This window comes from Eriocheir sinensis, chromosome 38, assembly GCF_024679095.1.
Source record: "Eriocheir sinensis breed Jianghai 21 chromosome 38, ASM2467909v1, whole genome shotgun sequence".
In the NCBI taxonomy this organism is placed as follows: domain Eukaryota; kingdom Metazoa; phylum Arthropoda; class Malacostraca; order Decapoda; family Varunidae; genus Eriocheir; species Eriocheir sinensis.
In genome coordinates this window covers 14371661-14384422 of record NC_066546.1, presented here as the reverse complement: position 1 = coordinate 14384422, position 12762 = coordinate 14371661, and the positions used below count along the sequence as shown (strand labels likewise).

Below are 12762 nucleotides of genomic sequence, written 5' to 3'. Positions count from 1 at the left end.
GTTCTTCACGTTGTTGTTCATCTTGTTCTTCTTATTTTTCTTTATTTGTTGTTATTGTTGCACCTCCTCCTCCTCCTCATCATCATCATCTTCTTCTTCTTCTTCTTCATTTTTCGTCGGTATGTTCTTGTTACAGTTAACCGATAAGTGTGTGTGTGTGTGTGTGTGTGTGTGTGTGTGTGTGTGTGTGTGTACCGTTCCAACACCTGGGTCTCGTGGAAGTGTTATTATTGCTCGAGTTTATTTTTTTCTTTTATTTCTTGATCAAATTTTTTTCCATTACTTTATTTCGTGTGTATCGTTCTTTAATTTTTTTCTCTTTTCTCTTCTCGCTCTGGGTGATGTGAAGTGACGATGGTGATGATGGTATAACGGTAAAGTGTGATGATGATGATGATGATGGTAGTGGTGAGTAGAAGGAGGAAGAAGAAGAAGAAGGAGAAGAGAAAGGAGAGAAAGAAAAAGACGGAGAAGGAAGAAGAAGGAGAAGAAGAGAAAGGAGAAAAAGAAAAAGACGGAGAAGGAAGAAGAAGAAGGAGAAGAAGAGAAAGGAGAGGAAGAAAAAGACGGAGAAGGAAGAAGAAGGAGAAGAAGAGAATGGAGAAAAAGAAAAAGACGGAGAAGGAAGAAGAAGGAGAAGAATAGAAAGGAGAGAAAGAAAAAGACGGAGAAGGAAGAGGAAGAAGAAGAAGAAGAAGAGAAAGGAGAGAAAGAAAAAGACGGAGAAGGAAGAAGAAGGAGAAGAAGAGAAAGGAGAGAAAGAAAAAGACGGAGAAGGAAGAGGAAGAAGAAGAAGAAGAAGAAGAGAAAGGAGAAAAAGAAAAAGACGGAGAAGGAAGAGGAAGAAGAAGAAGAAGAAGAGAAAGGAGAGAAAGAAAAAGACGGAGAAGGAGGATAAAGAAGAGACAAGGAATACGCGAAATAAAATAATATGGAGTTGGATGATAAGAAATAAGAGGAAACAAGAAGAGGAAGAGGAAGACAAAAAGGAGGAAGATGAGGGAGGGAGGGAGGTGTTGGAGGCGGATTGAGGTATACAAATTTTCATGAAGTATTTGAGGAGGAGGAGAAGGAAGAAATATAGGATGAAATTTAGATGCAGAGAACAACAACAACAACAACAACAACAACAACAACAACAGCAAGAAAAGAAGACAATAAAATAACACACAAGAACGAAATTAAGAAGCAAGGGATGAAGAAGAAGAAGAAAAAGAAAGAAGCGGAAGAGGAAGAGGAAGAAGCCGAGGAGGAGGAGGAGGAGAAGGAGGAAGACATACAGCAACAAGAGGAAGAAGAAGAGGAGGAGGAGGAGGAGGAGGAGGAGGGGAAGGGTCGGCACAGCGCTCGTCCCGGCCCTTCGTACCTGCCACTGCCGGTCATTCTACTTTGCCTGGCCTAAAAATGCTCCACTGTGTTATTTCCTCGCCTAAGAACCTCTCTTGAACCCTAATCCCTGGCTACCACAACCCCCTGTCACCTCAATCCTAAGCTAACCCAAACAAGCCTATAAAACCCCCTTAAGATCGCCTCTGAATGCTCCAATGCTCCTTAGAACCTCTCCTGAACCCTAATCCCTGGCTACCACAACCCCCTGTCACCTCAATCCCAAGCTAACCCAAACAAGCCTATGAAACCCCCTTAAGATCGCCTCTGAATGCTCCAATGCTCCTTAGAACCTCTCCTGAACCCTAATCCCTGGCTATCGCAACCCCCTGCCACCTCAACCCTAAGCTACCATTACCCTATAACCCAAACAAGCGTATGAAACTCCCTTAAGATCGACGTTATTTTTTTTCAACTTAAAACCTCTCCTGAACCCTAATTCCTGGCTACCACATCACTCTGTCACCTCAACCCTATGAAACCCCCTTAAGATCGCCTCTGAATGCTCCAATGTGTTATTTTTTCAACTTAGAACCTCTCTTGAGCCCTGATATCTAGTTACCACATCCCCCCGTAACCTCAACCCTAAGCTACCAATCCCCTATAACCCAAACAAGCTTCCAAACCCCTTTAACAAGCCTCAGGTAAAGCTTGGATCTCCTCTGAAGGCTCCAGTGTCTTATTCTTTCACTTTAGAACCTCTCTTGAACCCTAATCCCAAGCTACCACAACCCCTTAACCCCTTATCTGTTCAACCCCAAACTACCACTACCATACAACCCAGACAAGCTTCTAAGCCCTCTTAATACTCTTAGGCAAACCATAGATCGCCTCTCGGAACTACATCTACCATAATCTCAAGCTACCACAACCCCTTATCTGTTCAACCACAAACTACCACTACCATACAACCCAGAGAGGCTTCTAACTCCTCTTAATACCCTTAGGCAAAGCTTAGATCGCCTCTCTGAATCACAGCTTCATTCCCTAAACTCTGACTCAAGACCAAGCTTTCTCCTCCTGGTTCTTGGAGATGGTAAAAGGCTGCTGGGTTCCTCCTGTAGGCGTGTGGTCGAGGGTTCGTGTCCACATCCTCTTCGTCAGTACTGCACGCCGGCCAGGAAACAGCGGGTTAAGGTGACGCCTCTGTATGGGGTGTAGTTAGGTAAAAATTGTGACGGTGTGTGTTGTCGGGGGAGGTGAGGGGGAGGTGAGGGGGAGGGGAGTAAAGGGAGGGGGGGCAGGGGAGCGACGCCGCATTCTTAGAGCGGTAGAAGGCAGGGGTTCGGGGGTTCCTTGGCCTGTCAGACGTACGATAGCAATGAACGGGAGTCATGAACAGCCCTTAGCAGCCCCTGAAGCCCATCCTCTATAACGATACCCGAGTCCTCCCTCCTGTCCTTATCTCCAGTGGCGTCAAGTGTGGCCTTCAGGGAGGAAAACACAGGTGGGAAAGGTGATATTGAGGTACGGGCATCAGGTAGGAGACGCACCTGCTTTGCTGCCGCATCGCCTGGAAAGGTGTGCGTGGGGGGAGGGAGGGGGGGGAGGCGGGGCTCAGTCGGAGGAGAATCAGCATTCGGTAAGAGATGTTTAGTCTTAGTGAGAGTTCAGTGGAGGAAGGGTGTGTGTTGTGTATGTGTGTGTGCCCCCCACGCGCCCAACCTCTCTTCATGCAACCGTCTGCCGATCAGTCATCCTAGGCTAGTGTTAATCTATGGGAAGGTAAGCTTGTGAAACTTCTTTTGTATCTTGAAACCTTGAAAAAACAGGAAGGTGGGGCGAGGGGGCGAGGCGGGGTGAAGTTGAGGGCCCTGGGTATTGTTGCACCGGTGAATCTAAGAGTTGCGTTGGTCTACAGAATGGCCTTAGACTTATTTTAATCTATATGAATGTAAGCGTCTGAGTCTTCACCAGTATCTTGAACCTTGAGAAAACAGGAGGTACAGGGGATTGGGTGGGTGAGGTTAGGTAAGGTTGAGGGCCCTAGGTATTCTTGCACCGGGGAATCTTAACAGGTGCGCTAGACTTAACCTATGGGAAGGCAAGTGTCTGAGTCTTCACCTGTGTCCTTTGGCCGGATTGTTAAACACTCGCCCAAGCACACATATTTGGCAAGGCTTTCATAGGAGTTGTGGGGCTTTCCAGGGGTAGTTTAATAACCCTGGTGGTAGTTTGACCCTTCTTCTGTACCATGAACCTACAGAAACACTCATTAGAACCCGACTGATCTCCGTTTTGGCCTTTGGAAATAGTTGATGTGAGAGGAAGGGTCGTCTAAAAATACCACCCTTTGACCCTTGAGATACCAGGAGGTTCAGGGCGTCGGATGGAGTGAGGGAAGAGGAGGGATGAAGTTGAGGTCCCTTGGTATTCATGCACCGTTGAGTTGATCTTGAGTTGCATGGATCTATAGAATGGTAATCGTCTGAGACTTAACACGTAGCTATGAAATGGAAGGTAAGGGAGATGGAAGATAGGGTAAGGTTAGTTAAAAAGTGAGGGAAAGCGAGATGGTAGATGATGGGCTATGTGAAAATGAGGTGTCCGGGTATTCTCGAGTCTAGTTTTGATCTATAGAAAGGTAGGCGTTTTGGGCTTTACCTCTCGGTCTATGGGTAAGGGTAGAGGATGGTTCAGTATCAGCTGGTGAGGTCAAACAAGGTAAATTTAAGGACCTTGGTTAGTGATGTTAAGAAATTTCAACGCCTCTTAAGAAAGTAATCCGTGTTTTTTTTTTTTTTGTCTTTTTTTCCTCACTGCGAGTTCGTGTCTTTTTCGCGTGTTTTGTGTTGTTTTTTGTTAAGTTTTATGTTGTTAAGTGTGGTTATTACTTTTTTTTCTTCCCTTCGTTTACTGAAAAGAGAAAAAAATGAGGCAAATGTCACTCACTCACTCACTCACCTACTTGTATCTTGCCGGCTGTCTTGTCTGTCTGTCTGCATCATTAGACTGTTTTTGCCCTCTTTACCTCCTACTCTCTCTCTCTCTCTCTCTCTCTCTCTCTCTCTCTCTCTCTCTCTCTCTCTCTCTCTCTCTCTCTCTCTCTCTCTCTCTCTCTCTCTCTCTCTCTCTCTCTCTCTCTCTCTCTCTCACGGTAAGCCTGTCTGACGTCATTCCTCAAACTTGTTGCTTTTGTAATGGAGGGAGGAACGCGAGGAGGAGGAGGAGGAGGAGTGGTATGGAGAGAAACGATGGTACAGGAGGGAGGAGGAGGTAGAAGATGAGGAAGAGATGGAGGAGGAGGAGGAGGAGGAAGATAAATAGAAGAAAAGAAATACAAAAGGAAAATAATTGTTGATGAAAAGAAGGAAATACAAAGGAAGAGAGAGAGAGAGAGAGAGAGAGAGAGAGAGAGAGAGAGCGGAGGAGGAGGAGGAGGAAGAAGCCGATCCGATCACTCCAGGATGCAGCTGTGTGCCTCCTCCGCCCTGCCCCCTCTCTCTCTCTCTCTCTCTCTCTCTCTCTCTCTCTCTCTATGTGTCCTTACCTAACCAACTGTGCCTTAATTACCTCTCATCACACGTACGTACACACACACACACACACACACAAGAAGACCCGCTCTCTCACCCATAATATAACATTCCCTAACCTTCCTACTTACCACTAATCTTTACCTACTTACAAGCTTACTTTACTCACTTACAAACTTACTTTACTCACTAACTAACTTACCTTACTTTTCTTACTTTCTTTACATACTTACTTTACTAACCATCCTCTTTCTAACGTTACTCCCTTTACTTACTTAACTTACCAATCATTTCTTATCGCTATCTTAATTCCTCTCACTCCTCACCTGTCTCTATCCACAACATCTACCTGGCGAGTGTGCCGCGGAGACAAAGGTGCTTCCTGAGGTGTTCAAAGGCCCCTGAGACCCATTAACACCTATAGGAAGACCTGGGTAGCCGGAAGGGGCGAAGGGAAGGGAGGAGGGAGGAAGTGGAGGGGTTAAAGAAGGAAGGGTCGCGTGGAGTATGGGAAAGAAAGGTTGGAGGTGAGGAGGAAGCAAAGAGAGGCATATGTTATTTAAAGCGAGGGAAGAGGAAGGAGGGAAGGAAGGGTCGCGTGGAGTATGGGAAGGGAGGAGGAAGGGGAAGGGAGAGAGACGTGACAAGGAAGGAGAAATGATAAGGAGGAAAATGAGAGGAAACGGAGGAGAGAGGGAGAGGGATAAGGAAGGAAGGATCGCGTGGAGGGAAGGGAAAGGAAGAGAGACAAGGAAGGAGGAAAATGAGAGAAAGAGGGATAAGGAAGGAAGAGTCGTAAGGATTATAGGAAGGAAAGAGGAAGGGAAGGGAGAGAGAAAAACAACAAGGATGAAATACAGGAATGGTTGAAAGGAGGAAGGAGGAAACGGATTGGTATGGGGGTAGTTAAGGAAGGAAGGGAGGGAGAGAAGGTCGCGTGGAGTAAAGGGATTGAAAGAGGAATGGGAGGGAGGGAGAGAAGAATAACAAGGAAGAAATAAAGAAAAGAGAGATGGGAGGAGGAAGGAAACGGAGACTTGATTAAAGGGAGGAGAGAGGAAGCGTGTGAAGGAAGGACGGAATGAGGAAGGGGAAGGGAGGATGAAGGAAAGGGGGGCATATGTTAAAGGGAGAAGAGAAGAAGGGCGTTAAGGTAAGGAGAGGGAGGTGATATTGACTACAGGAGATGAGAGACAGGAATAAGGAGAAAAATAACCAGTGAAATCATGGACAGGATAGACAAAACGAACATAACACAAATAATCGGAAGCCAAGGAAGGTTGAGAAAAACAAGTGACAAGTGGATTGAGTTTAAGGAAATACATAGGAATACATAGGAAGAACAGACACCAGAAGACCTAAGGAGGAAGGAATGGAACAAGAATAAAGAAAGAAGGGAAAAATGGGAGCAGAAAGACTATGGGATGAGTTGCAGGATATAGTTTGACATTAGTGGTTGATGTTGCGTGTGTGGCTCCCTCTAGCAACACACAACAGCAGGTGCGCGGCGGGCGATGAAGATGACATTGGAGTTTGCGGAGTTTTCTCAGGGTTGTGTTGCGATATCGTGAACACTAATTAAGACACCACCTGGATACGAGAGGAGGATGACCAGGTGGAATGAGAGAGGTGACCAGGACGTATTATATATATATTTTTTTGTGTGTGTTTTATATTTGCAAACGTTGTGGATAGGAAATGAATGAAAAACAGAAATTAAGCTCACCTCTCCTCTCCACTCGAAATTAAAACAACACCTGGATACGAGAGGAGGATGACCAGGTGGAATGAGAGAGGTGACCAAGACGTATTATATATATTTTTTTGTGTGTTTGTTTTATATTTGCAAACGGAAATTAAAACAACACCTGGATACGAGAGGAGGATGACCAGGTGGAGTGAGAGAGGTGACCACGACATATTATATAATTTTTTGTGTGTTTGTTTTAGTAATATTTGCAAACGTTGTGGATAGGAAATGAATGAAAAACAGAAATCAAGCTCACCTCTCCTGTCCACCCGAAATTGACCTCTCTTTTGGTCACTCATCTCTACTTTCTCTTATACGAGCAGAGATTAGCGGGCATTTATTTATTTATTCATTTATCTTCGCCCTTGAGCTGTAAAAAAAAACCCTCCTTTATGTTTGTTAGTGGTTTGCAGGGAGATAAGTGTGGTTTGTGAGTCTTCGAGAACTTGAAAAAAATGTGAAACTGCGATATTGAAGAGACTTTAATCTATATTCATTTAAACTGGAATGTGTTGGTTGATCTTACGTACCGTAGAGAGAGAAAAAAAGTATCATTAATTTATATTGATTTAGAGTGGAACGTACCGATCTATCTCCTCTGCTGTAAAGAATAAAAAAAAACAATTCATATTCACTTAGACTGGAATGTATAAACCCATCTTCTTTACCGTTGATAAAAAAAAGCTTATTCATTTACATTGATTTAGAATGGAATGCGTTGATCTATCTCCTTTACCGTAAGACAACAACAACAAAAAGACTAACGATTCATTCCTAGATTTAAAATGGAATGCGTTGATCTATCTCCTTTACCGTAAGACAACAACAACAAAAAGACTAACGATTCATTCCTATTCCCTAGAGTGGATTGCATTAACAGTACCAAGGCCTTGACCAGCGCTATACCCTGAGAAGCGTTAGACGAGGTACGCGGAGAGAGAGAGAGAGAGAGAGAGAGAGAGAGAGAGAGAGAGAGAGAGAGAGAGAGAGAGAGAGAGAGAGAGAGAGAGAGAGAGAGACCCACGGCCGCATACCCCATTAATTCCAGCCTCAGGGGGGAGAGAGAGAGAGGGAGAGAGAGAGAGAGAAAGGGGGAGAGGAGGAAGGGTAAAGAGAGGGTCTGTCCTGGGGCTACGGAGGGCTGGAAGGAGGAAGGAGTTAAGCCTTGCGACCTTCCCCCCCCCCCCCCACACACACACACACACACACACACACACACACACACACACACACACACACACACACACACACACACACACGCACGCACCTGTCTTATCAGCAGGTAATTTGTCTTTGTTTCTATAGTTAACATAGACAGACAAACACTCAAATAAGAAAGTAGCGGGCTTTTTTTTTTTCATTATTGTTTTCTTTTATTTTTACGGCCTTGAACTGTCTCCTCTGCTGTAAAAAAGAAGAAAACGAAGAAGCGAGAGTGAAGGAGAGATGATAATAAAAGGGATATAGCGGTAATATTAGTAAGGATTGACACAGAGGGAGAAGGTTGTGTGTTCCCTCGCCGTGTCCTGTTTCCAAGTCCGGCTGTGGGGGAATTTCCGTAACGAACGATCGGTCTTCTCCTTCCTGGTAAACCTTTCAACCCCTCCGGCTACTCTGTCTGTGGGCCTGTCTATCTATCTGTCTGTCTGTCTATTTCTTTATCTACCTGTCTATCTACCTATCTCTGTCTGTCTGTCTCATTATCTGTCTCTCTATCCTTCTGTCTGTCTTTCTGTCTGTATCTCTCTTTTCCTATCTGTCTATCTACCTATATCTGTCTGTCTGTCTCATTATCTGTCTATCTGTCTCTCTATCCTTCTGTCTGTCTTTCTGTCTGTCTATCAATCTATCTATCTTTCCGTCTGTCTTTCTCTTTTCCTATCTGTTTATTTACCTACCTCTGTCTGTCTGTCTTTCTGTCTATCTATCTATCCTTCTGTTTGTCTGTCTGTCTTATTGTCTTTTATTTCTCATTCGTTTTTTCTTTATTTTTCGTTTTCTTTTAATTTTTCTTTCCTTTAGTTTCTTCCTTTTTTTCTTTTTCTTTCTTTGTTTTTTTCCTTTCGTTCATTTTCTGTTTTTCCTTCATTTTTTTCTTTATTTCGTTCTTTTCTCTCTCTCTCTCTCTCTCTCTCTCTCTCTCTCTCTCTCTCTCTCTCTCTCTCTCTCTCTCTCTCTCTCTCTCTCTCTCTCTCTCTCTCTCTCTCTCTCTCTCTCTCTCTCTCTCTCCCTGAGCTACTTTCCACTGTATTTAGAACAGAGCCGAGCGTTGTTTTTTTGTTTGTTTGTTTTTCTCTCCCTCTTATCGACCACTTTAATGACCTCCAGGTAATATCTTGGTCATTAGTGTTTGTTTTCGTTAATTAGTGTGATAGGTGTGCCCAGGTGTGTGTGTGTGTGTGTGTGTTTGTTTGCTTTGGTTCGTTCGTTTGTGTGTGTCTTCTTAAACTTCAAAATGTGAGGTGTTTTATCTATATTTTCTTCGTATGTTATTTCGAGTTATTTTTTTCTCCTTTCTTTTTTTTTTCTTTTAACCTTCTACTCTGCCTTCCTCGTCTTCTTCTTGTTGTTATTGTTGTTGTTGTTCTTGTCATTTGTCCCTCTTTCTCCTCCTTTTCCTTCTTTTTTTTTTCTTCTCATCCTTCGTCCCCTTCTCCTCCCTTCTCTTCTACTTCTACTTCTGCTCCCCTTTCCTCGTCTTTTTATCGTTGTTGTTTTTTGTTCTTTCTCTTCCTTTTCTTCTTTTTCTTCTTCTCATTCTCTTCTTCTCTCTTATATTTCTACTTTTCCTTCTTCTCCTATCTTCTTTGTCCTTCCTTCTCCTCCTATTCCTTCTCTTTTTTCTTCTTCCCAATCTCCTTTTTCTTCTCCCTATTCTCTTCCTCTCTCTTACATTTCTCCTTCTTCTTCTATCTTCTTTGTCCTTCCTTCTCCTCCTATTCCTTCTCTTTTTCCTTCTTCCCAATCTCCTCCCACTCGTTCCTCGGTCAATAAACAGGTAAACAAAAAGCCTGGCAGGTGTGGGCGTGATAATGTGTGAAATCAGGGGTTCAGGTGGGCGTGGTCTGGGCTACACCTGGGCGTGGTCTACCTGGGCCTGAATCCACAAGTAGCAACACCCTTAGTCCCGCCTTAATGCTCTTTGATCCTCCTTTATACTTCATAGGTTCTGATCCCTTTATGTCTGTCTTTGGTTTCTTGATTCACTCCTTTATTGTTTCTCCTTTTTCTCTTGTTTTTATCAGTTATTCCTTCTCTCTGTTTCCCCTTTTCGTTATTTCTTGTGTTTTTTGTTTTTTTTCTATTCTTTTATTTTTTTCTGTTTCTTCTTTCCTTTATATTTTGATTCGTTTTCTTCAGTCATTTCATCTGTTTCTCCTTTTTATCTTGTTTATATCAGTTATTCCTTCTCTCTCTTCCCCCTTTTCGTTATTTCTTGTGGTTTTTGTTTTTTTTCTATTCCTTTATTTTTTTCTGCTTCTTCTTTCCTTTATATTTTGACTCCTTTATGTCCGTCATCGTTTTCTTTAGTCATTTCTTCTGTTTCTCCTTTTTCTCTTGTTTATATCAGTTATTCCTTCTCTCTCTTCCCCCTTTTCGTTATTTCTTGTGGTTTTTGTTTTTTTTCTATTCCTTTATTTTTTTCTGTTTCTTCTTTCCTTTATATTTTGATTCCTTTATGTCCGTCATCGTTTTCTTCAGTCATTTCTTCTGTTTCTCCTTTTTCTCTTGTTTATATCAGTTATTCCTTATCTCTCTTCTCCATTTCCGTAACTTATGCTTGTTCCTTCGTTCGTTCCTTCCTTTTTATCTCCCTCCTTCCTCTCTTCCCCTTTATCCCTTCCTACCTTAATTTCTTCCTTCCTGTCTTCCTTTCCCTCTCCCTCCCTCCCTCCCTCCCTCCTCTGTCAATGCCTTTCAAAACAGTATTTATCACGAGAGGCGAACAATCGGTCATAAATTTGTCCGTGCGTATTGAATTGACACTCGGTCTGTTTGTCTGTTTGTTCTCTCTCTCTCTCTCTCTCTCTCTCTCTCTCTCTCTCTCTCTCTCTCTCTCTCTCTCTCTCTCTCTCTCTCTCTCTCTCTCTCTCACAGGTAATCCAGGTGCGTGTTAATTAATACGTAAAAGTAGATTGCGTCATCGTGTTATATTTCTCCATTATGTGTACACGCCACTGCCTCCGCACACACACACACACACACACACACACACACACACACACGCACACACCAGTAAGGGATGAAAGGATGTATTGAATGAAAGAAGAAAGGAGGAAAGATAGAAAGGGAGGGAGAAAGAGAGAAAGGGATAGCCGGAAGGAAGGAAGGAAGTTAGGTATAAAGAAAGGGAGGAAGGAATATGGGAGGAAAGGAAAGAAACAGAGGAAGGGAAAGAAAAGAAAGGAGTGTTGTGAAATAAATTAGTGTGGATGTGTGTGTTTGTATGTGTGTGTTGATTGAATTGAAGGAGGTGTTAGTAAGTTTTGAGTTGCGGCAGTATTAGAATTGTGTTGCGTTGTGATTCTGGTATAATATGTGTGTGTGTATATGGGAGTTGCAGGGTGTTAACAAGTTTTGTGTTGCTGTCGTGGCTTGTGTTTTTGTGTTTCGGGTGCGTTGTTTTTGTGTGTATTTTTTGCGAGTTTTTAAAATATTACCGAGTGTTGTTTTGCTGACAGTTTTACTAGGGGAAGTGTTGTTCAGTGTTGTGTTTTGTGTTGCAGGCCGGTCATGTTTTGTTTTTCTTCTGTGTATGTGTGTTTTGAGTCGGAGGAAGTGTTACCAGTTTTTATGTTGTTTGAAGTGTTGCTAAGTGTTGCGTCTTGTGTTGCAGGCCGATTAAGTGTGTGTTTTCTGTTTTATTTATGTATTTGTTGTGCTTTTTTTGTCTTTGAGTGTGTCATTTAGAACTGCAAGAAGTGTTACCATTTTTTGTGTTGCTGACAGTGTTGCGTCTTGTGTTGCAGGCCGATCAAGTGTATGTTTTCAGTTTTATTTGTGTATTTGTCATGCTTTTTTTTTGTTTTGTTTTGAGTGTGTCTTTTAGAACTGCAAGAAGTGTTACCATTTTTTGTTTTGCTGACAGTGTTGCGTTTTGTGTTGCAGGCCGATCAAGTGTATGTTTTCTGTTTTATTTCTGTGTATTTGTCGTGCTTTTTTTTTGTTTTGTTTTGAGTGTATCTTTTAGAACCGCAATAAGTGTTACCATTTTTTGTGTTGCTGAGAGTGTTGCGTTTTGTGTTGCAGGCCGATCAAGTTTTCTGTATTATTTGTGCTGTTTTTTTTTTTTTTGTCTTTAAGTGTGTCTTTTACAACCGCAATAAGTGTTACCATTTTTTGTTTTGCTGACAGTGTTGCGTTTTGTGTTGCAGGCCGATCAAGTTTTCTGTATTATTTGTGCTGTTTTTTTTTTTTTTGTCTTTAAGTGTGTCTTTTACAACCGCAATAAGTGTTACCATTTTTTGTGTTGCTGACAGTGTTGCGTTTTGTGTTGCAGGCCGACCATGTGCGGGCCACTCCGGGGGGCCGTGCTGGTCCTCACTTTAGGGGTCCTCGCCTCAGCGCAACTCAAGCAGGTGAGTCACTAATTAAGGGCCCGGAACACCTGCTGACTAATGCTGAGGTTTGGCTTTTTTTTTTTTTAACTCTGTCCTTATTTGTTTTTCTTTTTTTCTTTTTTTTTAATAATTTTACGTTCTTTTTTTTTGTCTCCTTTTTCTTTCTTTTTCATTTTCTTTTCCTCTTTCGTTTATTTTTATCTAACTTCTTTTTTCGTCCGTCCGTCTGTCTGTCTGTCTGTCTGTTTGTTTGTCTGTGTCTGTCTGTCTCTCTCTCTGTTGGTCTGTCTTTCTATTTATGTGTCAGTCTGTCTGTTTCTCTGTCTGTCTGTCTGTCTGTCTCTCTGTTGGTCTGTCTTTCTACCTATGTGTCACTCTGTCTGTTTCTCTGTCTGTCTGCGTCTCTGTCTCTCTGTTGGTCTGTCTTTCTACCTATGTGTCAGTCTCTGTTTCTCTGTCTGTCTGTCTGTCTGTCTGTCTAATTATGCTTCATTCACCTGTTTCTTATCTCCATCGGTGCTGATTTGACCCTCACCACCACCACCATCACCACCATCATCATCACCACCACCACCTCTAACAACAACAA

General features: G+C 42.8%; 1 protein-coding gene across 1 annotated transcript in view; it reads left to right on the top strand.

The window, feature by feature from the left end:
- The first annotated feature begins 2977 nt into the window (after positions 1–2977).
- LOC127008714 (sushi, von Willebrand factor type A, EGF and pentraxin domain-containing protein 1-like) overlaps positions 2978–12762 on the top strand; it is a 107111-nt gene continuing 97326 nt past the window's right edge. Inside the window, exons 1-2 of the mRNA XM_050881057.1 lie at positions 2978–3111; positions 12113–12191. Of these exons, the coding sequence (XP_050737014.1) occupies positions 3104–3111; positions 12113–12191 (87 nt within the window). The 5' untranslated portion in view covers positions 2978–3103. The remainder of the gene's footprint in view (positions 3112–12112; positions 12192–12762) is intronic.